At 40.1% G+C, this 22,918-nt stretch overlaps 1 protein-coding gene across 7 annotated transcripts in view; it reads left to right on the plus strand.

The window, feature by feature from the left end:
• UTRN (utrophin) overlaps nucleotides 1–22,918 on the plus strand; it is a 345,054-nt gene that overhangs the window by 50,582 nt on the left and 271,554 nt on the right. For all 7 annotated transcript variants that reach the window (XM_035108828.3, XM_035108822.3, XM_060272729.2 and 4 more), the window contains exons 4-15: nucleotides 5,375–5,467; nucleotides 6,218–6,295; nucleotides 7,395–7,487; nucleotides 8,138–8,310; nucleotides 9,969–10,084; nucleotides 10,815–10,972; nucleotides 14,247–14,450; nucleotides 15,569–15,750; nucleotides 16,284–16,434; nucleotides 17,177–17,296; nucleotides 17,740–17,841; nucleotides 21,947–22,054. In XM_035108828.3, coding sequence (XP_034964719.3) covers nucleotides 5,375–5,467; nucleotides 6,218–6,295; nucleotides 7,395–7,487; nucleotides 8,138–8,310; nucleotides 9,969–10,084; nucleotides 10,815–10,972; nucleotides 14,247–14,450; nucleotides 15,569–15,750; nucleotides 16,284–16,434; nucleotides 17,177–17,296; nucleotides 17,740–17,841; nucleotides 21,947–22,054 — 1,578 coding nt within the window. The remainder of the gene's footprint in view (nucleotides 1–5,374; nucleotides 5,468–6,217; nucleotides 6,296–7,394; nucleotides 7,488–8,137; nucleotides 8,311–9,968; nucleotides 10,085–10,814; nucleotides 10,973–14,246; nucleotides 14,451–15,568; nucleotides 15,751–16,283; nucleotides 16,435–17,176; nucleotides 17,297–17,739; nucleotides 17,842–21,946; nucleotides 22,055–22,918) is intronic.

Consider the following 22,918-nt stretch of genomic DNA (forward strand, 5'->3'; position numbering starts at 1 on the left):
AAATAATACATTTACTACTACTATTACTACTATAGTAATACCTCGGGTTACGAACGCGATCCGTTCCGGATCGCAGTTCGTAACCCGAATAGTTCGTAACCCGAACGCGATGGGCGCTGCCATTTTGCGAATGTGCAAAGCGTGTTTTTCGCGCTTTGCGCGTGCACAGATCGCGCGATCACGCGTGCGCCGCTTCTGCGCACGCGCGTGCGCCGAAAACACTTCCGGGTTTGCGCAGTTCGTAACCCGAACTGTTCGCAAACCGAGGTGGTCGTAACCCGAGGTACGACTGTACTGTTATATGGGTTACAATGCATAGCCCTTTCAGATCACCCCTAATAAGCTAAATAATTTACTTAGACATCCACAGAGTGATTTGTTATGTTATAAAGGTTGTGAGCCACCCCCATCTCTGCTGAGTGGTAGCCAGATTCCAGGGGTTTCCAGACGGTTAGCCAGGATTGTGTTTCTGTTGGGAATCAAGGCACAGCCGAGACTGTGATGTCTTTAAGAAATATGGCAGGTGGGCGGGGTTTGCGGCACCGAGCGAGGCTTACCTGGAGTGGGTGCCACCCACCTGCTTGGGTTGGCCTCTGACCTGCCCTCCGGCCAGGTAGGACAAAGGACACCTGGCGGTGTGTGTGTGTGGAGTTAAGGCCAAAGAAAGGAGGCTGAGCCACTTTCCAAGCAGCTCCTCCCCCTTTCCACACTATTTCATGCATAGCTTTAAAAGGTGACAATTTACGGTACCTTTATGACACCTCCCCACATTGCCTTGGCAACTTGCTTGTGGAGTCTTTTGTCTTGTAGATGGGTTAATAGCAGGGCAATCATCTCCCTTTGCCCCTCTATCTGGCTGGTAGAAAAACAAGCTCCGCCTGTCAGTTCTGATTATACCCAGCACCCAAAATTCTATAGGCATCCCTGTTCCCCTACTAACCCATAACACAGTCTTCCCCAACCTGGTGCCCTCCAAATGTTTCGGACTACAATTCCCATCAGCCTTCTCCAAGCCAGCACAGCTGTAGTTCGAAGGATCTGAAGGGCACCAGGTTGGAGAAGGCTGCCTTATGGTGCTGTTTCTTGCACTCCCACTGTGAAGAGGCATTGTACAACAACAGCAGCAGAGTTGTTGAGCTAATATCCTTTCAAAAACAAAACAAAAACAAATTGTGATGCATGATTAAATTCATTCATATGCCAGGAGTCATAGTTCTGTCCATAGCAGTATCCGGAGAATTTGATGTTGTCGTATTATAATTAGATTCTGCATGCAATATCCTGAATGCATTAAAATGGATTTTGAAGATTGCCTTTCTGTATGCTCGGTCACAATTCAACTTTATGAAAACATTCAGTGAACTTGCGTTCTGATCAAGTACAACTGCCAATTTCTGAGCATTATAAGCTGCTGAAGAATTGTAGTTATTCTAGAACAGTCCAAAGAGCTCACTTTTCAGCTTTCTTGTTTGACTGTTTCCTACTTCACAAAATTATATTGGGTTACATTTTAGAATTGAAGTTGTATTTCCTAACAGGGAAGGGAGGCAGGAAAGCAAATAGGCATTTTAATCAGCTGATTGGTGACTTCTTTCGAAGGCCATTTGCTGCAGAACTACTTCCTGCAAATGAAGCATCTGTGTCTGCAAAGGAAACATGCTCCATTAGCAGCAAGCATTTTTAATTCTGATTGCTTCCTGCTGCAAATAGAGTTTCCTCCCCTGCAGTAATTTGATTGATTGATGGTAAAGTGGCATAGAAAAATAATCATTCAAATGAATCACAAAGTGGCTTACAAACAATAACAATAGCATTATACAGGAGTCAGCAACCTTTTTCAGCCATGGGCCAGTCCAATGTCCCTCAGACCATGTGGGGGGCCAGACTATATTTTGAAAAAAATTAATAAATGAACGAATTCCTATGCCCCACAAATAACCCAGAGATGCATTTTAAATAAAAGCACACATTTTACTCATGTAAAAACACCAGGCAGGCACCACAAATAACCCAGAGATGCATTTTAAATAAAAGGACACATTCTACTCATGTAAAAACATGCTGATTCCCGGACAGTCCGTGGGCCGGATTGAAAAGGTGATTGGGCCGGATCTGGCCCATGGACCTTAGGTTGCCTACAACTGGCATAATAGAACATCACAAACAGAGCACAAATAATATAGAACAGTCAAAAAAATAATCAGGAAAACAATAACAAAACAACTGTAATACTTTTGTGACATAAAATTTAATATCTGGAAGTCAGCAGTGGGATCATTAGGATATTGCTGATATAGAGAAGTACGGTACCAATAAGTGTGTGTGTGGTGATTTATGCCACTTTTATAAAATTATAGATGTGAACCATGATGATTTTATTAAAACATTATAATTTAGTTACTGGATGCTTTAATTGCTTTTCAATGTTAATCATGCATTCATTGTTCACCTTCTGAATGTATACATTACAGGCAAATAGGATTACATTGTAATTTTTATAGAAAACAAAGTAATCAGGGAAATTGATGACACCTGTAGCAGTTTTGTAGACATCATAATAGCATAATCTACTTCACAAATTGCTTGTATATTTCAATAGTTTTTGTGCATTGTAGAATACCTGCTTCTTTGTATCATCGGCTACATTGAAAGTTGCTTTGGTAGTTTTGCTGCTGTTACATTTTTATAGGGAGAAAATTGAGTGTAGGTTTGTTCTCATAAAAATCAGGTACTTGTTGAGCTAAGTAATCAAGTTATAATTATTTTGGTGCAGAAGACAAAACCATCCTGCCATAAAGAAAAAAAAGAAGAGACAAAGATAATAATTTGCAGTTCAGTGGACCACATCTGTATGATAACTACTTTATATATATTCAAAATGTTTCTCTTCATTAATGACTCTCTTCAGTGCTGTGGCCAAGATCAATGAACATATACTTCAGTAAGGTTTCATGTGCCATCAAATGCCTAGGCAGCGTTTCTCAAACTAGGGTCAGCAGCTGTTGTTGGACTACAACTCCCATCATCCCTAGCTAGCAGGACCAGTGGCCAGGGATGATGAGAGCTATAGTTTAACAGCATCTGGGTACCCAAATTTGAGAAACACTTGTTTAAAGTGTATTTTGACTGCAGAGTTATTTAAAAAAATGAGGCGCAGCACATTGTATTTTGCATCTGCTTCCGCTTCATGGCTTTGCAAGTCTCTCTGCCCCCCCCCTTTTAAATGGCTGATCTGTATAAAAGAGGAATGTGGACTAATTTAACTTATATAATTATATAGAAGTGATTCATCAAAGCAAATGCCCACAAAAGAATTACATATACTTTCTAGCATCAATACAAATAGAAAAACATAAGTTCTCTTTTATTACATAAATATATTTCTGAATAAAGTTGGTCCTCTAAATTTAGATACTGGAAAAAATATGTTGGGTTTCATTTACTGAAATTCTTCCGACCCTGCAGAGTGACCTTTCCGCTTTGTGAATGGTTCCCACATCAAATTCCCATGGCTTGGGGGCATGATATGGAAAAATCTTGGCCCAAATATGAAAGTAAATAATACGTATTATGCAAGCTGAACCAGAAATTTGTTTTCTGTCCCTATACTAAGACTGTTAGTGGAGTTTCTTGAACGTGCTGCTAAATTAGTGTTACATAGAAACTTGCAAGCTTGTTTCTCCGTGGAAGAAAGATCATATAACAATATGTGGAATGGGAGAAGTGAGAAGGAATACCTACAGTACAGAACTGCTGAAATAAGCCAATGCTTCCCATCTCTCTCTCCCCCCCCCCAATGTGCCCCTAGTAAGCTCAGCTTTGAGGAGCTGGATGTGCTTCAGATGTATCTTGCCTTCCATTCCCACTTGCCCTGCCTTCTTATGGACCACGACTCTGTCAGCTGTGTGTGTTTTCTCGTTTTGTGGATGTAGCCCAAATTGTATGTTTAAAGAATGACTTTGGGTTCCTATTAGTTTATGACTATTATCTTCACACCTTAATCCTAAACGTTTGTATCTCCGCTTCCAGCAGGGCTGTGGAAACTGTGTCCCCCCTGCCCCCCAAGGCTCCAACTTCCATTAGTCCTACCTAGCCAAGCTGAGTCAGTGATCAGGAATGATAGCTGTTTTAATCCAAGAACATTTGGAGCAGGGGGGTCCAACACATGGCACCCTTGAAGCTTTTTGTGCACTGCCCCCCTCTGCAGCCCTTGTACTGCCTTCCCAAAGCCGGGTAAGCGAGGTGGTGGGCTTTGGGAAGGAGGCATGAATGCTCTGAGAGGGTCCTAGAGCAGGGGTCGGCAAGGTTTACCTCGCCTGGTCCAGTTCACTCCAGTGGAGATTCCTCCGTGGGCTGGATTATTCGCTCGTGTAAATGCCTGCGAATTCTGGCGCCTGCGCAGACATGATATCCGGTGCTGCGGAAGCGAGCCTCAGTTTAGCACAGCGCACGGGGACTTGCCGAGCGGGCAGCTCAGTTCAGGGGCAGCTTGTGGGCCTGTTAAATAACCCCCATGGTCCGCTTGTGGCCCATGGGCCTTAGGTTGCCTACCCCTGTTCTAGAGCTTTCCAGCCTCCTTCCCAATCTGAGGCTTTTCCAGCTTCGGGAAGGAGGTGGGAGGGTTCTAGGACTCTGCCAAAGTCTTGTGTCTTCTTCCCAAAGCCCAGTGCCTTGGTTTTCTGGCTCCGGGAAGGCAATGCGAGGGGGCATCAAATTTTGGCTTCTCTCTCTTGCTCCCTCACCCCACCCCCACCCGACAAGTAGTGTGTGGCCTATGGGTTCTGTGTTGAAATATTATTGAAGCCCACTTGGTATGAAAAGTTGGACCTCCCTGATCTAGAGGGTCACAGGTTTCCCATCCCTGGTTTACACTGTCAGTGTTACAAGTGTTTTGAGGTGTGGTAGCATTTACAGGTATATTTTAGGCACATTTCCCTGCAAGACTTACGGACAGTATAGCAAGCCTTAGTAGGCTTTCTCTGTGTGCTTCTGGCAACTGTAAGTGGTGGCAAATTTGGAATCTACTCTTCCAGGTGAAAATTATTGCATGATAATTTCATAGCAGATCAAGACTGTGAAGACCATGGATGATAGTTGCTTTAAATGGATTGTTGGGAGGTTATGTAGCAGTTGCCACCTTGGTGGCACTTTGGTCTATATAAATACTGTAGACCAATCGTCTAGATTTCACTGAGAAATCTGGAAAGCTTGAACATATGCAGAGAGAACAAAATTTGAGACAAAATTGGATGGCATTTTGTTCTTTTTTGTGTGTGTAGAACTAAATATTAAGCATGGTGGGAACTAAGATACCTACAACCCTCCCTTTTTTGGAGCATTTTACAATGATTCTAAAACGTATCTTGTTTTATAGTGTGGAAAACCGGCAGTAAAGGATATGTTCACAGATCTCCGAGATGGGAGGAGGCTTTTGGACCTTTTAGAAGGACTGACAGGAAATCCATTGGTAAGCAAAGCATTCTTCCAACAAGAGGAAAGTTAACTTCAAATGTTGCCTGTATAGTTAGAGTGGCATCATTCACTTATTTAGAATACTTCGCAGGTCTTTGCCTATAGTTTATGAATGTGCACACTCAAAGTCAATGTGTTTATGTTCTGTGCATCAGTTTGAACTTGCATGTGGTTCCTGGATTTCTAGCTCTTGCAGTTGTAATAAATTTAAATATGTGATGGCAACATTTTTTTAATCTAATCAGCTATGCTGAACAATTAATGCACCTTTCCTCTGATGGATTTCCACTGCATTTTTTTTCATCAGAAGAATGTGCATAGCAGGATTAGCCCCTAGCTTGAGTTAGACAATTTCTTCCCTTCATACCTGAATTAGGAGAGAAGGAAAAGAGAAGGGGAATGTATGTGAGCCTGAAGTTTGCTACAGTACATGTCTGTAGTTTCTATTGTTACATCTGAATGCAACCAGTGTATGCCTGATTCAGTTGTCTTCTATTAAAAACAGTTTGTTCAAGCTGCCCTAAGCAATTTATATCATGCAGAATTATAATTACATAGCTTGGCTAAAATAAATGGATAAACATTTGGCTAGATTTGGAATACATGTATTCAGAATGTATTCAGAGATTCTGTTTGGTCTTTCTCAATCTTCTGGAGAGTATTATTTGTTAAATAACATACAATGAAAGGAAAATTTGTGATCTTAGTTCTCCTCTTATATCTGAAAATTGTTTGTTATTTGAAGCTGAAAGAACGTGGATCCACAAGAGTTCATGCCTTGAATAATGTCAACAAAGTACTTCAAGTTTTACATCAGAACAATGTAAGTTTCTAAAATAAATGTTTGCTTAGAAGTTCAGTGCCCTTGAATATTCAGTGCCCCTGAAACAGGACAAGAGAAAGTAACTATGAGTTAAAATTAGTTAACTACCAATTAGACTGCAGCCTGAAAAGTCTTGGTGGTGGCAGGGTGGGGTTGGGGAGAAGAATGTCATAAAATTCAACATGCTTGGTTCCAATAGTGGTTTATACTTTGCAGATGAGACTGTGTAATGATACTTCACTTATAATTAGAAGATAATTTCTCCCCCATGAAGTGAACTTGTATTTCTTGTTCCTGAATGCCTTTGGGCATCATTCATGGATAGAATGCTAACTTATTTTGAGGGCTGAGTCAAATTATAATTTACTTTCTATAGACTTGTTATCAATACCAGTAGTTATCAAGTCTCCTGAACTGCATCAGAAAAAACTATCTTTTAAAAATAAAAATGGAAAGCTAAAAAGTGGTTACACAATTAAGAATGTTGTCTACTTTTGCACTGTTTATACATATAAAGGTTTGGACCTGAATTTAATTCTTGGTTTAAAGAGAGAGGTTTTCTGCCCTGCCTTCCTTTACATTTTCCCCAAAATCTGCTTCTGGAATTGGGGGAAGCCCTTGCCTAAAGGCTGTTGCTTTTGGCCACCAGATAAATATTTGGTTGCCACTGATGATGAGGGACAACTTGATTGGGGCGGAGGCAATTTTAATTTCAAACTTGAATATAAAAATGTGCATATCTCTTAGAATTTGTACATTCAATGCCTGCTTCTGCACTCATGCATTCTAGAAGTGGGATTAAATCATCCAGTTATATAGCTTATACTATTTCTTTGCAAAAATGGTTAGGAAGGGAATTGTGTTGACTGGAATAAAAGCAATGATACTTACTGACAGTAAGAGCTGTTTGACAGTGGAATTTGCTGCCAAGGAGTGTGGTGGAGTCTCCTTCTTTGGAGGTCTTTAAGCGGAGGCTTGACAGCCACCTGTCAGGAATGCTTTGATGGTGTTTCCTGCTTGGCAGGGGGTTGGACTGGATGGCCCTTGTGGTCTCTTCCAACTCTGTGATTCTATGATTCTACTTGAATGTGTGTTCCAGGTGGAGCTGGTGAACATAGGAGGGACGGACATTGTTGATGGAAATCATAAACTGACTCTTGGCTTGTTATGGAGTATAATTTTGCACTGGCAGGTAAGCAACCTTGATGCCTTATTTCAGTCCTTGCAAGTGAATTATTAATTAGCAATGGAACACATCTGCAGTTTTTCTTTTGCTGCAATCCTTTCATGCCATCTATCCAACCAATCCCACCAATCCTGAGACCCCAGGGACAGGGTCAACGACTTGAAAAAGTAGCTCTCTTCTAATAGTAATAAACCATTTGACAAAACGTTGTGCTACTCCCCAGCATGCATGCATGCACACAAGGAATAGGCTGTGGATCTCCTTAGGTGGCCAAGAAGCAGGTAAAATGGGTTCCAATAGTTGGGGAAAGTACTAGCTGAGTATTGTTAACATCTGTATCTTCAGCTTAAGGGGTACTAGTGCAAGTTTTGTACTGGCACTGGAAGCACGGGGGAGGGAGAAAAGAAAGATGTCAGGTCCAGGGAGCCTGCAGTATAAAGTCTGGAAATGAAAAGAGTTGGGGACAGATGGGAAGGGTCAATATGAACAAATACAATTACATATGCTTCTTTCATGTGGCTGATTGTGAGTCACTGTCCTTTATGCTAACACTCTGATGTGTAGGTTTGGGCAATCCTGTTTTCAGAGGCTCCATGTATTCTGGGGCAGTTGTTTTGTGTATATGTACTTGAAAGCCTTTCTGTGCTTTCTTTCAGGTTAAAGATGTCATGAAAGATATAATGTCAGACTTGCAGCAAACAAATAGTGAAAAGATCCTCCTGAGCTGGGTGCGACAGTCTACTAGGCCTTACAGTGAGGTCAACGTTTTGAACTTCACCACAAGCTGGGCAGATGGTCTTGCTTTCAACGCTGTGATCCACAGGCACAAGTAGGTAGCTCCTTGCCAAATGCTGCAGTTCTAAGGGAATAGGAGCCTGCAGTTTCTTTGTCCTGGGGTGGGTAAGGAAATTTAATGCTAAGTGATGCATTTTTTTAAATAAAAAAAATGGCAGTAACAAATGACAATAGAAGAAAACTGCCAATACAACATTTCCCTAAAGAGCACAAAGCTTACACTCAGTTCTCAATAAGTTAAAAAAAATACTTGGAATTGTTTTAAAACCCACTTTGGCATATGTTAGCTGGAAAGAAAGCTGAGAGTTTTTTTTAATGTCGAGGTTATTACGTTTGAGTGATGAGCAACAGTCAAAGCCAGTAATGTATGTTCTTTGTTTTTGCTTTTTAAAAACACACATGGGAAAGTAAGAAAACATTTTGTTTTTTGTTTAAAAAGAAATCTCTGCTCAATACTAATACTTCCATGTGTTTATCTTGTCCTCACTATTTATTCATAGATGCATATATTATGAAATGAATAAAGGTCATTTATTTTCCACTGAAAGTTTAACATTGCAATATTGTTCCAGTGAAAACCATGGAACAGTTGATGCATAAAATAAAGTTCAAGGTTCGTTTTGTTGGGGTGAAGATGTATGGCGAGGGCCACCACTACCTAAAGATAATAATAACTAAGTATCATTAAAACAATGGAACCAGTCAGTCAAAATTAATTTTAGTCCCATTGTAATGGGATTCAGTCACAAGTAATTTAATCATGTAAGGCAGGCATCCCCAAACTGCGGCCCTCCAGATGTTTTGGCCTACAATTCCCATGATCCCTAGCTAGCAGGACCAGTGGTCAGGGAAGATGGGAATTGTAGTCCAAAACATCTGGAGGGCCGAAGTTTGGGGATGCCTGATGTAAGATCATATTGGCCCAGTTTATATATAACGCTAAGATAACTATGCCTTAGCACGAATGCATGGGTTCCTGGAGATGGTGCATATTTGCTCATTGTCCGGGCCTGCTACAAGCTAAACCATGGTTTGGCTTAGTGCATTGTCCAAACCTGGTCTTCTTGTTTCTCATTCCACTCAAACCACAAGTGGTAAGCAAAGTTCTTGGTTTTCAGCTCACAATTTGTCTGGAAGAGATAAAACATGAGCACAGGAACATATGACATACTAAGCCCATGGCTTACTTAGCTCACAGCAACAGAATGGTCAGAAAAGGAGCATAGTGACTGGAGTCTCCTCTTTGGGAGCCTATGTGCTTGCAGTAAGCCATGTTTTGGCTTAGTACTACATGCGAACTGAACTAAATATGTAGCACTTTTGAAAACAGCAAGTTGTTCAAAGAATTAATTGAAGGCTGCCTTGCCTTGCATCAGTAGTACACCTGCATGCTGCCTACAATACACCCAACAATTGAGTCTGATTTATTTAGCATGATTATTGGGATCAATAAGTAGGTTGAAGGTAAGTTCTGTCCATGTGATTGAAAGTGAACTAAATTCCAGGGACCCTGAAATGTTTGTTTCCTCTGGAGAAATAAGTAATGGCATATGCACAGATCTTTCTCTTGTATGTGGTATTTGACATAATGGAGGCATGGTACATATAACTGCTTGATTCAAGTGTTGAATGAATAAGCAAATCATCTTTCTTTTTTACCTTCCCTTATTTTGTTTTCTCTTCTGATTTTAGGCCTGAGCTCTTTAGCTGGGATAAAGTAACTAAAATGGCTCCAGTTGACAGACTAGAACATGCCTTCAACATAGCCAAAAATCGCCTGAGGATAGAAAAATTGTTAGATCCTGAAGGTAGAAGATGATTCTTTGCAACTGAGTACACCTATGTCTGGATGGTGGATTTTTTTATTTGATTATATGTTTATGCATTTAAGATGACTGTAATGGATTATAATTGGCTAATTCCTATTTAGAGTAAACCCACTGAAATTAATGTGCCTTAAGTTAGTCATGTCCATTAATTTCAGAGGGTCTGCTTTGGGTATGACTACACTGGAATGCAATCCAATATTGAATATGGAAAAAAAAGAAGAATGTAGTTGCAAAGTATTTCTATATTGTTTACTTAGCCTACATTTATTAATTTGCTTAGGCAATTTATAATTTGCTCTTCACAAAAATCAATCCCCGACCAGGATACAACATGAAAATGTGCAATACATACCGCAATAAAATAAAACATTCTGAAAAAAAAAATCAAACCACAACAATAACCCAGAATTAAGCATGCTGTGCCCTTTTGAAATTAATTTCAGTCAATCTGCCAGTAGTCTTGTGCTTAATATATCTATATAATGAGAGTTGAAGTGACAGAATTTAGTACTGATGGTTCTCAGTTTGGTGGATAGTGTCCTATATACGGTATATACGGTATGTGTTGCTGATTCATTTCTGCAATCTCTCTCCCCACCTTCCGCAAACCCTGAACTCAACATATGGGTACAGCCTTATGGCTCTGGACATGGTTTTCAGCTTGAAAACCTGCAATAATATCCAGTAAACATATCATTTATGTTTTCAGATGTTGCTGTACAGCTTCCTGATAAGAAGTCCATTATCATGTACTTGACATCCTTGTTTGAGGTCCTCCCTCAGCAAGTTACCATGGAAGATATTCGAGAAGTGGAGACCCTTCCAAGGAAATATAAAAAGGAATGTGAAGAAGGGGACATACAGATGGTATGTGCTAATGTTTTCCCAATTCTTTCTTAGAGTAATGTCATATGACATTTAATGTTGCCTCCCGGTGTCTTTTGTCCTTTTCACAGTCAATAGAAAGGTATTCAAATAAACTTGTACGGTCAATAGGTTCTGGCTTCTGTCATGCAGTGCAAAAATGCATAGCTTTCTTCCATTCTTCTTCCATATCATCCAGTGATCTTCCTTTGCTTCTTTTTTTCTGATGTTACTTTATCGGTATGCTGATGACAACATAGTGTACGCATGCTCAGAGGATGACCTCCAAACCATCCTAAATATCTTTGCAGAAGCTTACGAAAAGCTTGGCTTATCACTCAGCATCCAAAAAACCAAAGTGCTGCACCAAGTAGTACAAAATAAACCCTCTGCAGCGCCACAAATCCAACTCAATGGTGTAACATTGGAAAATGTCGATCACTTCTCCTACCTTTTCTTTTATGCATTTCTTTCCCCTTTTAATATAAAGTTCTGGAGCACATTGCTGTATGACAATGTGTTGGATCTAGAGTTCGTGGGAGCTGAACTATGATCCTGGGATGCTCTCACTGGGAGTGGGAGAAGATGCAGTTTTAACTGATTCCCTGTTACCCTTTCAGGGGCGTACCCAGGATCAAAACTAGGGGGGGGCAAGAGAAGGGAAGAGAGAGGGAAGGTAGGAGGGAGGGAGGGAAGAGAGAGAAGGAAGGAAGGAAGGAAGGAAGGGGTGGGTGGGTGGGTGAGAGAGAAGGAAGGAAGGAAGGAAAGAAAGAAAGAAAGAAAGAAAGAAAGAAAGGAGGGAGGGAGGGAGGGAGGAAAGAAGGGGTGAGAGAGAGAAGGGAGGGAGGGAGAGAGAGAGAGAGAGAAAGAAAGGAAGAAAGAAAGAGGGGGGAAGGAAGGAAGGATGGAAGGAAGGAAGGAAGGATGGAGCTTCCGTCCGCCCCCCCCCCCAGCTCAGGCTGTTCCTCCCCCCCTTCCCATGTTCCTGTTGCTGGCTGCAGCCGCAGAGGGGGCGAAAACAGCCCAATTTGGGGCTGCTTCTCCCCCCACGTTCATGTCGCTGGCTGCAACCACGGAGGGGGCGGAAACAGCCCGATTTCCATAACCCCCATCAGTTTTCGGAGGAAAAAAGTGCGGGTTATGGTCTGTAAAATACGGTAATTTTTTTTTTGCTTCTAGGTGGGGGGCAGCTGCCCCCCGCCCCTCGCTGGGTATGCCCATGTACCCTTTACTTCCTGAAGATGTACTCTGGAAAGTGTGGGAGTGCTTTTTGAACACTGTGTGAGGTGGCATAGGAGGCTGCAAGGAGAAGAGGGAAAGAAGCAAAAATCAGTTCCTTCCTTTCTCTAGTGCAGGGACGTCCAACTCCCAATAGACTGCGATCTGCTCACAGTATTAAAAAACTGGCAGTGATCTACCCATTGTTGTAAAAAAAAAACCTAGCAGTGATCTACCCAAGGTTTTTGAGCTTTTTTGGGGAAGCAAAAGTTGTTGAGCTTTTTGAAGAAAGGCAAAGTTGTGGGTTTTCCCCCCCTAAGGAGATCACTGGGGGGCCAGAGATCAACCAGGATCTACCAGGAACACCCCATGATCTACTAGTAGATCACAATCTACCTGTTGGACATGCCTGCTCTAGTGGAAGCTTCCATTGCTTTCAGATGCTTCCATTTGCGAAAGGACAAGTCTTCAGCCAACTCAGGGGTCTATCTTTCCTTTTTTACCAAATCTCTTTTTGATACTTTTCAGTCTGGGTTTCAGTCTCTTCTTCAAATAGAGGCTTCTCTGACTATATTTTTGAGTTTGGATCAAAATGGTAGGGTTATTTCTTTCACCATTTGGAAATGACTTTAGCTAAGCCTAAGATGGTTCCTTTTCTCACGCAGTGCTATCTGACCAGAATGCCCTTTCTGTTGATTCTTCCTCTGTTTGTACCTTTAGTTGGGTGGGTTTGGGTGAAAGGATCTGCTTAACTCTTCCCATCCCAGCTATTTTTCCCCTCCAAAATCATGCCTGCTCTCCTGCTGTTTTTCTTCCTGAGAGATAAAATATATCCTGTTATCTTCTAACTTTTGAAGAGAAAGACCTCTTGTGGTCCTTCAGTCAGCATAAAGCTACTTTTACCTGATAATTGAAAGCTCTTGCTGGGAGAAGGGGAAAGATTATGTAACTTCATATAATGTGTAGTTCTGTCCTTGTTTTAAGTGTCAAGCCACTACAACATTTTTAAAAATTCTGTTGGACTTTTGCTCTAGTCACTGATTGTTCCTTTCAAGAGGTAATACTGCTGAATGTTTTTATGACATAGAATCATAAGACAAAGTGTAAACTCAACTTTTAATACCACCAGTTAACATCCTACCTCTTGTTAGGCTAGTTGTAGAAAGTGTGCAGAGGTTACTATTTTAAGTTTTATATACTTGAATGTATTTTGTGAAGCACTTGTCAGAAATCCTAGCTTAATGCTTGTAACAGGTTTGGTGCTACATATTGCACTTAGGCATCCGGTAATTGAACGTGTGACTCAAGTTCGTACTCCAAAAGGACAGGATATTTTTACAACAGAAATCTCTTTAGACAGTAGTGCTGATAAGACTTCTAAAGTACTTTAATCATGTGTTGGGGTTCCACAATTTTTTCTAGGATTTTTTTAATATAAGAAAGACCTACGACTTTAATTTTTCTGCACGACTGCATTGTAATGAAAAACTTATCTAGAGTAAAAACATTAACATCTCATTAAACAGTTTTATATGGTTATATTTGATGAAAGCCATTATCATTTTTTAAATATCAATGTGAGGACATAAGTCTTTGTGAGGAGTGGTCATGTTGTAGGCTTTTGGAGGTGAGATAATAGAATCTTAGCAACTTCTGTGCAGGTTTAGAAATATTTTATCTAAGTCACTGTGTAAATGCATATGTAAAATGAATGTCATTGAGAGCAAAACTCAATTATGTCAGCTAGTAAACCTAGATCATTCAAATGGTTTTTTGGTAAAATATCAACTCTAATCTTAATTTCCGCCATTTATTTCATTAACATTGAATCTGTTATTGATAACCATGCCCTGGATATCTTGAACCAGATACCTTGGATTGCTTGCACTGCAAGGTAAACACCTAATCTTGCACACACACACAAGATTCTGATACATGCATTCCCAACCCCCACTCCAGCCCTTTATGTGGTGGTAACATCTCTGTTAAATAAGCATTTGTGTTATTATAAAAACAGCTTTCAAGAAGTGGCTCTGAGTTTGATTTTTCTGCTCTGTAGAGTGAAACAGCTGAAGATGACTATGGAGGTTCAAGAGCAGAAACTCCCAGCACTGCCACTGAAGTTGATATGGACTTGGACAGCTACCAAGTAGCTCTGGAAGAAGTTCTCACATGGCTACTCTCTGCCGAGGATACATTCCAAGAACAGGAAGTCATATCTGATGATGTTGAGGAAGTCAAGCAACAATTTGCTACACACGAAGTGGGTGTTAAATAAGGTTGCTACGAGAGTTGCAGTATGTAGTTGGTTGATCAATATTATCCCTCGTTTAGGCAGCAGTAGATCTTTCTCATAATCATAGTTGTTATACACATTTTACACACCAAGTTCATAAAGCTCCTCCGTCTGCTGCCTGGGAATACAGAAAAGGGGATTAAGGGGATGGTTGCATACATAGTTTGTGGGCTGTGTTCAGCCTGGTGGGTCACAGGTTCTGTAGACAGTTGCAGAAGAACTCTGTTTCTTGTTCAATTTCTCTTCGGTAATAGAAATGTTATTAAAGTTCATGGGCTACTTAGACGTTGCAAGTTACAGGAACTTTTTTGTTGGTTTGTTTTGGTTCTTTTCCTGAAAAATACTTTTGATGGATAAATCATTTGCTTATGGAATAGCAACATTATTTTTCAATATAATAATATTTTGAGAGAAACCGGGATTTTCCATGGATTGTGAAGGGGCTGAAAATGGCACTCATGACTTCAGACTTCTTTTTTTAAAAAAATTTTTATTGATACATACATCTGTTGTGGGTTTAAGATTACACCTACCGGTAGATACATATAGGTAGTTGTTTCGTATGTTTGCCGTTACAGTGTGCATTCACCTGGAAACAGCTACTTTAAAGAAAATGCAAGCATGAAAGAGCTAATCATAGAATCACAGAATTGTAGAGTTGTAGAGTTCCCTGAGGATCATCTAGTCCAACCCCCTGCAATGGAGGAATATGCAGCTGTTCCATACATGCTTCGAACCTGCAGCCTTGGCGTTATCAGTCCTGTGTGATTAATGTTGCATATTGTTGGCTCCCTGTTCCAAAGCATTTCAGGCTATCATAGAAGAAGCATGAACCTGAGGTTCCCACAGTAATGGAAAACTAATCACACTGTTGATTTGATTATTTTATTTTTAGCTTCCTGATGAGGAGAGGAACACCTTAGCATCTTTTTTTTTGCTTGTTTCTTTATCGATCCTAGCCTTTTCTTTGGTGTTCCAATTTCCAATTTGCTATTTATTAAAAGTCTTGTAAATTCCATGCAGTTATTAAAATTATCCATGGCAAGAGATCAGATTGATCTGACTTGTTTACTCTTTTTCCCTAGGCTTTTATGATGGAGTTGACAGCACACCAGAGCAGTGTGGGTAGTGTGCTGCAGGCTGGCAATCAATTGTTAGCCCAGGGCAATCTTTCAGAGGAGGAGGAAAGTGAAATCCAGGAACAAATGTCATTGCTGAATTCCAGATGGGAGGCTCTCAGAGTGGACAGTATGGATCGGCAGTCCCAGTGAGTGACATCCTGAACACGCACAGACTAGTTTCCAGTTCCAATGGTACACATTATGTGTCAACCCCTCTGACCCCCACCCCTTGCGGACTGAGCAGTTTTTAGAATAAACTTAATGCATCACAACACTAAATTCAGCCTGGAAGCACATCTAAATGAGCTCAGGAAAAAGGAAATTAAGTAGTGAATAGTTTTGCGCCCAAGACACTAACATGAACACAAAACTAAACTGGATATTTGTATGAAAATGCAGTATTTCAGATTCTGTGTTCAATACAGGCTTATGTGTTGCTTTAAAACATAGTTCCTAATAAATGTGTCTAGATTTTCAGGCTCAATTTCTAAACATGTTGCTTTTCTTTTGACCAACCCACGTAGGCTGCAATCTTTTGAGTACTTTCTTATGAGTAAGACTTAAGGAACACAGTGGGACTCACTTCTGAGTAAACACGCTAGGATTGCACTGTTACTTTAACACCAAATCTTTTAAAAATGACGTTTAAAATGATTCGTTATGTTTTTGACATGATCAGCCTCCATGATGTATTGATGGAGCTACAGAAGAAACAACTGCAGCAGCTGTCCGACTGGCTGACTGTTACAGAAGGACGCATTCAAAAGATGGAATCTCAGTGCTTCGCTGAAGACTTGGAGTCCTTTCAACAGCAGATGGATGAACATAAAGTATTTTTACCCCTTACTGTAATAAGCATGATAGAGTGAAAAAATAGTCTGCAACAGCTCATATTTCCTGGTTCCCTTTGGATGGCATTGTTAATATAGAAACTCCTCTTTTAAAATAAGATTTAGACCTTCGTGTGGAGTTGTGCCATGTATAGTGAAGTTCAGGAACTGTATTTGTTTGGAAGTACATTTTACTTCTTGGCTTCCTTGAAACTTTGTGGAGCAATGAGTGTAGCCATTAAAGCTTCTGGATACAAATTATGGGATTTTTCATATGACTGATCTTGTGTAATATTAGTTGTTCTGGGGTATGTGTGAATCTTGCCTTTTGACACAGTGCTTTTTCTGAGGAGAGGTGTATTTTTTAAGCACTCAAAAGTGTTGTCACAGAGGAAATGTTGTTCTTCCTGTCACCCACTCTTCAATGTGGCCCAGAGCTCCAAGCTAGCATTTTCATGTGACATGTGACATGCCAAATCAGTGTGGGGATCTTCACTTGCCAGAAGTGACTCAATGAGCACATATGCAAGATAAGGCTGCATTGGTGAAAATAATTTTGCTACTATACATATCGTGTGGGATATAGTCAGAAGCAGCAGGGGCTGTTTAGAGTGGTTGTGGCTCAACAGTCGTGGCTCATTGGGAAAATATTTGCTTAAACAAACAAAATCAAGGAGCTGGCACAAGCAAAACAACACAGTTTTATGTCTGGTCTTTGTAACAATTTAATCAATGCTTTCAGGGGCTACAAAATGATCTTGAAGCAGAGCAGGTTAAAGTAAACTCATTGACTCACATGGTGGTCATCGTTGATGAAAACAGCGGTGAAAGTGCCACAGCTATCCTAGAAGATCAATTGCAGGTGAGTGGATGTCTTGATTTAATAAGTCTCTGCATGGGAAAAATGTGGAACATTTTTCAGCCAAACGGCCACATCTCCTTCTGGGGGAATGCTAACACATGCCAGTGGGTGGGCAGGGCAAACCTGGATGGAGTCATGAATATGAATCTTACCTTTGTACACACACTCACCCAATGCTCTCTGTCCTCCAGGCAAGCAAGCAACATTTATTTATTAGACTTACTAGATGCTTGTCATCTGAACGTCTTCAATCAACTTACATTAAAGAAAAATATGTGCACATACAATACATAACGCCAAAGGATGAAAAGGGGGTGGAGCCCCATTTTGCAGGGGTTTTGCTGCTGGGACTCATTAGCTAAATCCCACCCTATATGTTTGTATTTTCCATCTGCTTTCAAAGGGGAATGCATGGTTTCAGAAATTTCTTTATTTGTCTGCAGGTGCTTGGTGAACGATGGACAGCAGTTTGTCGCTGGACTGAGGAACGGTGGCTCAAACTACAAGAGCTCAATATCTTATGGCAGGAGCTATTGGAAGAGCAGGTAAAACTTGTTTATTTTCTCTAGTGTACTTATTTTTTTTAAAAAAAGAGTAAATCAGCTTTCTGAACTTGCTTGTATTCCTACTCAAAGGTATTCATTCAATTTGTTATGGACTAGTCTGTTACCAGTGCATATTGCTATGAAACTGAAATATTTTGGAAGATTCAGAACTGGAAAAAAGCAATACCTTTTCACCAGCACATAGTTAAACTTTGGAATCCACTACCATAAAATGTAACCAAGGTCACCAACTTGAAAAGTTTTGAAAGGCAATTAGGCATATTCAAAGACAATGGCGACTCCACTGTGGGAGAGGGAATGCCTCTATCAGTTGCTAGGAAACATGAGTGGAGAGAATGCTGTTGCAGTCATGTCCTGTTTGCAGGCTTCCCATAAGTATCTCGTTGGCCACTTTGAGAACAGAAAGGTGTGCTTAAATAGGCCTTTGGACACTTCTTACATTTTAATGTAATTATTATGTAATTATTTATAAGGCCATGTTAATGGGGAAGGAGAGTTAGGTTATTGTACAAGTTTTCAGGAACACCTTTAATCTCAGGTAAAAGAGTTTTAAAATAAATTGTGTTTCTTTAGTTCAAACTGCTTTTTTAGCAGGGGGAAACTTGTTACATAAAATTAAATACTAAAATAATAGATATAGATCTATTCTCATTGCACAGGCCAGTTGTCAGCTGCCATTTTGAGTGGTGCACCATCAGGAATACTTGGGCCCATGTTGCTACAATTTTTTATTATTATCTGGACATGGGCCCTTGGCTCTTGCAGTACAGCCTTCCATTTTTTGTGGATGTGCTTAAATACAAATTGCTATTGTTTGTTTCATTTAAGACCCCCCCCCCGAACTATAGAAGTGATTTATATTGTATGTAGATACAGGTCCCTCCTGGGTGTCTTAAGAAGGATTTAAAAACTAATGATGCAATAACCTTCATTGCTAAACCTTGCTGCTTTGTTTGCTGTCATAGAATAATAGAATCATAGATTTGGAAGAGACCACAAGGGCCATCCAGTCCAACCCCCTGCCAAGCAGGAAACACCATCAAAGCATTCTTGACATATGCCTGTCAAGCCTCTGCTTAAAGACCTCCAAAGAAGGAGACTCCACCACACTCCACACACACCACACTAGACTAGTGACTAGTCATCTGCATTATGGGTGAGAGAAGGAGAGTAATTTGCCTACTTGTATCCCAAAGTATAAATCAAGATTATATATATATACATATATACACACACAGAGTATCCAATATGTTACAAACAGTATGTTTTAAGACCAGTGACAAATTTAACTAAAGCAGAGCATTATTAATTTTAGTAGACTAGGGGCTGAGTAATCACTGTATCCATATGATTGTGGCCTCTTCTCTGTATGCAGTTGGCCCTGTTATGGATCACATGTGGATCAAACTGCTAAATTAATCAGATTAAATTAATCCCATTTGAGATGAATATAATAGGATAAAATAACAGAAGTAATCCTCTACTGTTGTGCCTCTTTCTATCTAGAGGGGTGGTCTTACAGATTTCAAAGGCTAGTGTGTGTATTACCACTCATAGAGGACTAGAGGAATCAGTGTTGCTTGCAGAGGGCAGGTTGTGCCCTTGCCATTATTGTATCCACACGAGCAGTATTCTAAGTCCCAACAGAAATGAACACAAATCCTTCACTTGTATAAAAGAAATTTAAAGGTCAAGGGACACCACTAGTGACACCATCAACTCTGGTTAACTCAGATTGCCTTTGTCTGCATAGTCCATGGGTAGGCAAACTAAGGCCCGGGGGCCAGATCCGGCCCAATCGCCTTCTAAATCCGGCCCACAGACGGTCTGGGAATCAGCATGTTTTTACATGAGTAGAATGTGTCCTTTTATTTAAATTGCATCCCTGGGTTATTTGTGGGGCATAGGAATACATTCTCTTCCCCTCCCCCAAATATAGTCTGGCCCCCCACAAGGTCTGAGGGACAGTGGACCAGCCCCCTGCTGAAAAAGTTTGCTGACACCTGGCATAGTCTTATCTTGAGTCCTGTTTCTTTCATTACATTTCTGCCCTGTTATTTCCCCCAAAGAGCCTTGGGCAGCATTTCCACTTCAAAATCCCCTTAATTACCAGCTTCTCCAGTTTATGCAAGCTATTTCTAAAAACAACAACATGCAGGTAAATTACTTCACTGTATGCACCAATGTGTAGATCTTTTAAAATGATTTGTTAGTGGTGAAAAAAAAAGAAACAACTCATTGGCTGAAGTTTTCTAATTGAATGGATGAACAGCAAAGAGATACCTTAGGATGTATAGTGGCCTTGATGTTTTTGGGGAGGCAGATTGTAAAGTCAGTAAATGTTAAATCATTTGGGAAAATTATCTTCAAACACTGCCACTTAACTTCTTTGCTCAATGGTAATTATAGCCTTTCTGGGTTTTTTTTTTAAAAAAGGAAATACATTTTGGCAGCTGTTAGCAAAGCTCAGTTGTTCATATTTCTAAGTCTGAAAGACCCTCTAAGTGTCCCTATTTTCTAGGGACGTCCTTGATTTAGAGAAGCTGTCCCGGTTTCTGATTTGATCCCAGAATGTCCCACTTTTCCTTAGGATGTCCCTATTTTCATTGGGAAAATGTTGGAGGGTATGGCGTTATTTGACCCCTGAGCTGTCTGAAGGCACTCCCGTATAGGAGTGTTTAATGTTTTATTATGTTTTTATATATGTTGGAAACTGCCCAGAGTGGCTGGGACAACCCAGTGTGGGGTAGAAACAGTAAAATTATCAATATGGAATGGTGTGTCCCTGTTTTCATCGGAGAAATGTTGGAGGGTATGGTCTGTGTCAATTCAATGTAAAATATTCTGTCTGAAGAAACTTGTGTGATTTTTCACAAGAATGCAAAAGTTGTGTATTAGTTCCTTTCTGTAACTGGGTGTAGCTCTTACTAGGATTACTAATACTAGCTCTTTCTGTGGACTCAAGAGTATTTGGAAATGTCCAATCCCAATAAAAAGCCACTAATGATACTTACTTCAGTGATTGGAGTGGGAGGCTTAGTTTCTGCATTGGTTCTTTAGGGTCAAATTTTGTTGCTTGCTGAGTAGATGGAATAGGACAACTATGACCCTTTGAGTTGGTTCTTGGTTTGCAGGGCTAAATATCGTCTGCTAAACATGCCATTAAAGAAGTGAGAAAAAAATATCTGCTATGAATACTAAAAATATACAAAATAATTTCCCCAGCTAGATTTAATTAATTTTGAGTTTATGCACTAACTTGGTACTGATTTGTGAAATCATGAGCTTACAGATGTTGCATTTGTCTGGATTTGACACTATCATATTAGTTGACAAAGCAATGGACTTATAGGCTATATTCAATTTTAAGATACTCCACAAAAGAATGCTCTTATAAGTAGAATGACACTTGTTCTGTCAAAGAAATGGAAGATGGCATTTTACCTAGTTGTGTGTGGTTTTTTTGGAACCAATGAGAACAAGGTGCCAACCAATAATAAGAAGACAAAGTGCTGGTGTAATGCCAAAGTAGTGTTGCAATTAAGGTACAATGATGATGATGATTAGCAAAATATAGCCTCAAATGACTGCAGTACCTCAAGGACCGCCTATCTTCATATGAACCTAGCTAGACCATGAGATCACCATCTGAGACCTTATTTTGTGTGCTGCTTCCATGGAAGATATGGAGGGTGGCAACATGAGAACAAGGCTTTTCTGCAGTGGCTCCCCATTTATGAAATGCTCTCCCCAGGAAGGTTTGGCTGGCTCCTTCATTATACACTTTTAGGCACCAGGCAAAAAAGTTCTTCTTCAACCAGGCCTTTGGCTGATTAACATCTTAAATATCTTACAAACCTTTTAAATGTGTGAGGAGACGGGGTTATTGGTTTTTTCCTTTTGTTATTGTTTTCATCATGTATTTGTGTTTTTATATTGTATTTTTATGTGGTGAATTGCCCTGAGATCTATGGATGAAGGGCGGTATACAAATTTAATAAATAAAACTAAAATGCAAGAGAATTGTGTAAATATTCTCTTGTTGGTTTTTTTTATTTAAAAAAATGTGTTGTCTCTTGTGCAGTGTTTGTTGAAAGCCTGGCTAACTGAGAAAGAAGAGAATTTAAACCAAGTGCAAACAAGCAATTTCAAAGATCAAAAAGAGCTTGGTGTGAATGTTCGAAAGCTGGCAGTGAGTATTACTTGGTTTGCATTTGATAATAGCATCAAAACCCTAAATGTTTCATCCTGTTCTACTCCCTATTGTCAATCTGGCATTTTCTCTGCAGTGCCTAGAGTACCATCCTTGTTTCATCCTAGTGCTAATTTCATGGTCTACCAAGTTTTCAAATTACTTTCCAAAGACATAGGTTAATACTTGTGGGTTTCACTCGTAGCTGAAGAATGCAGTGTGAAAATCACAGCACGCAAATTTGTGAAAAGCATGTGACTGTTCAGTTCATGCAAATGTGCTAGAGAGTGTACAAAATGAAAGTGGCGCTTATTGAAAAGCAAGTATGAAGGCAGTAGTCCAAGACAAATTCATATGGATACTGTTGTTTCAGCATTAGATCCTCAAAGGAGATATGAGAATGAAGCGTCTGGCACTAGAACGCCTGAATTACAGTGTTCAGGTGAATGATGGAAATTTTCAAAGATATTTAAAAATCTACCTTCCATTATTTGCATTACGTAACAGAACCAGCAATACAATAAAATTAAGGGGCATAAAACCACTCAACCAGCTGAAAGTAACATAACTTAAAATGCCTGGGCAAATAGAAAATGTTTTAATCTGGTCCTAAAGAGCATACATTGTTGGTGCCAAGAGTACCTCTGTCTACAGTTGAGGACCTATGAGAAAGAAGTTCCTATCTTTTATACATACATGACGTGCTTCTTCTACAGATGGAAAATGGAGAAGGACGTCTTCTAATCTTAATGCATGGGCAAATTGATATGGGAGAAGACCCTCCTTAAGACTATGTGATACAGCAGTAGATAAGTACCTAGTAATTCTGTTGCAGGAATGGGGAACTTGTGACTTGTGAGATGT

The sequence above is a fragment of the Zootoca vivipara genome, chromosome 3 (genome assembly GCF_965207765.1).
Source record: "Zootoca vivipara chromosome 3, rZooViv2.hap1.1, whole genome shotgun sequence".
Classification (NCBI taxonomy): domain Eukaryota; kingdom Metazoa; phylum Chordata; class Lepidosauria; order Squamata; family Lacertidae; genus Zootoca; species Zootoca vivipara.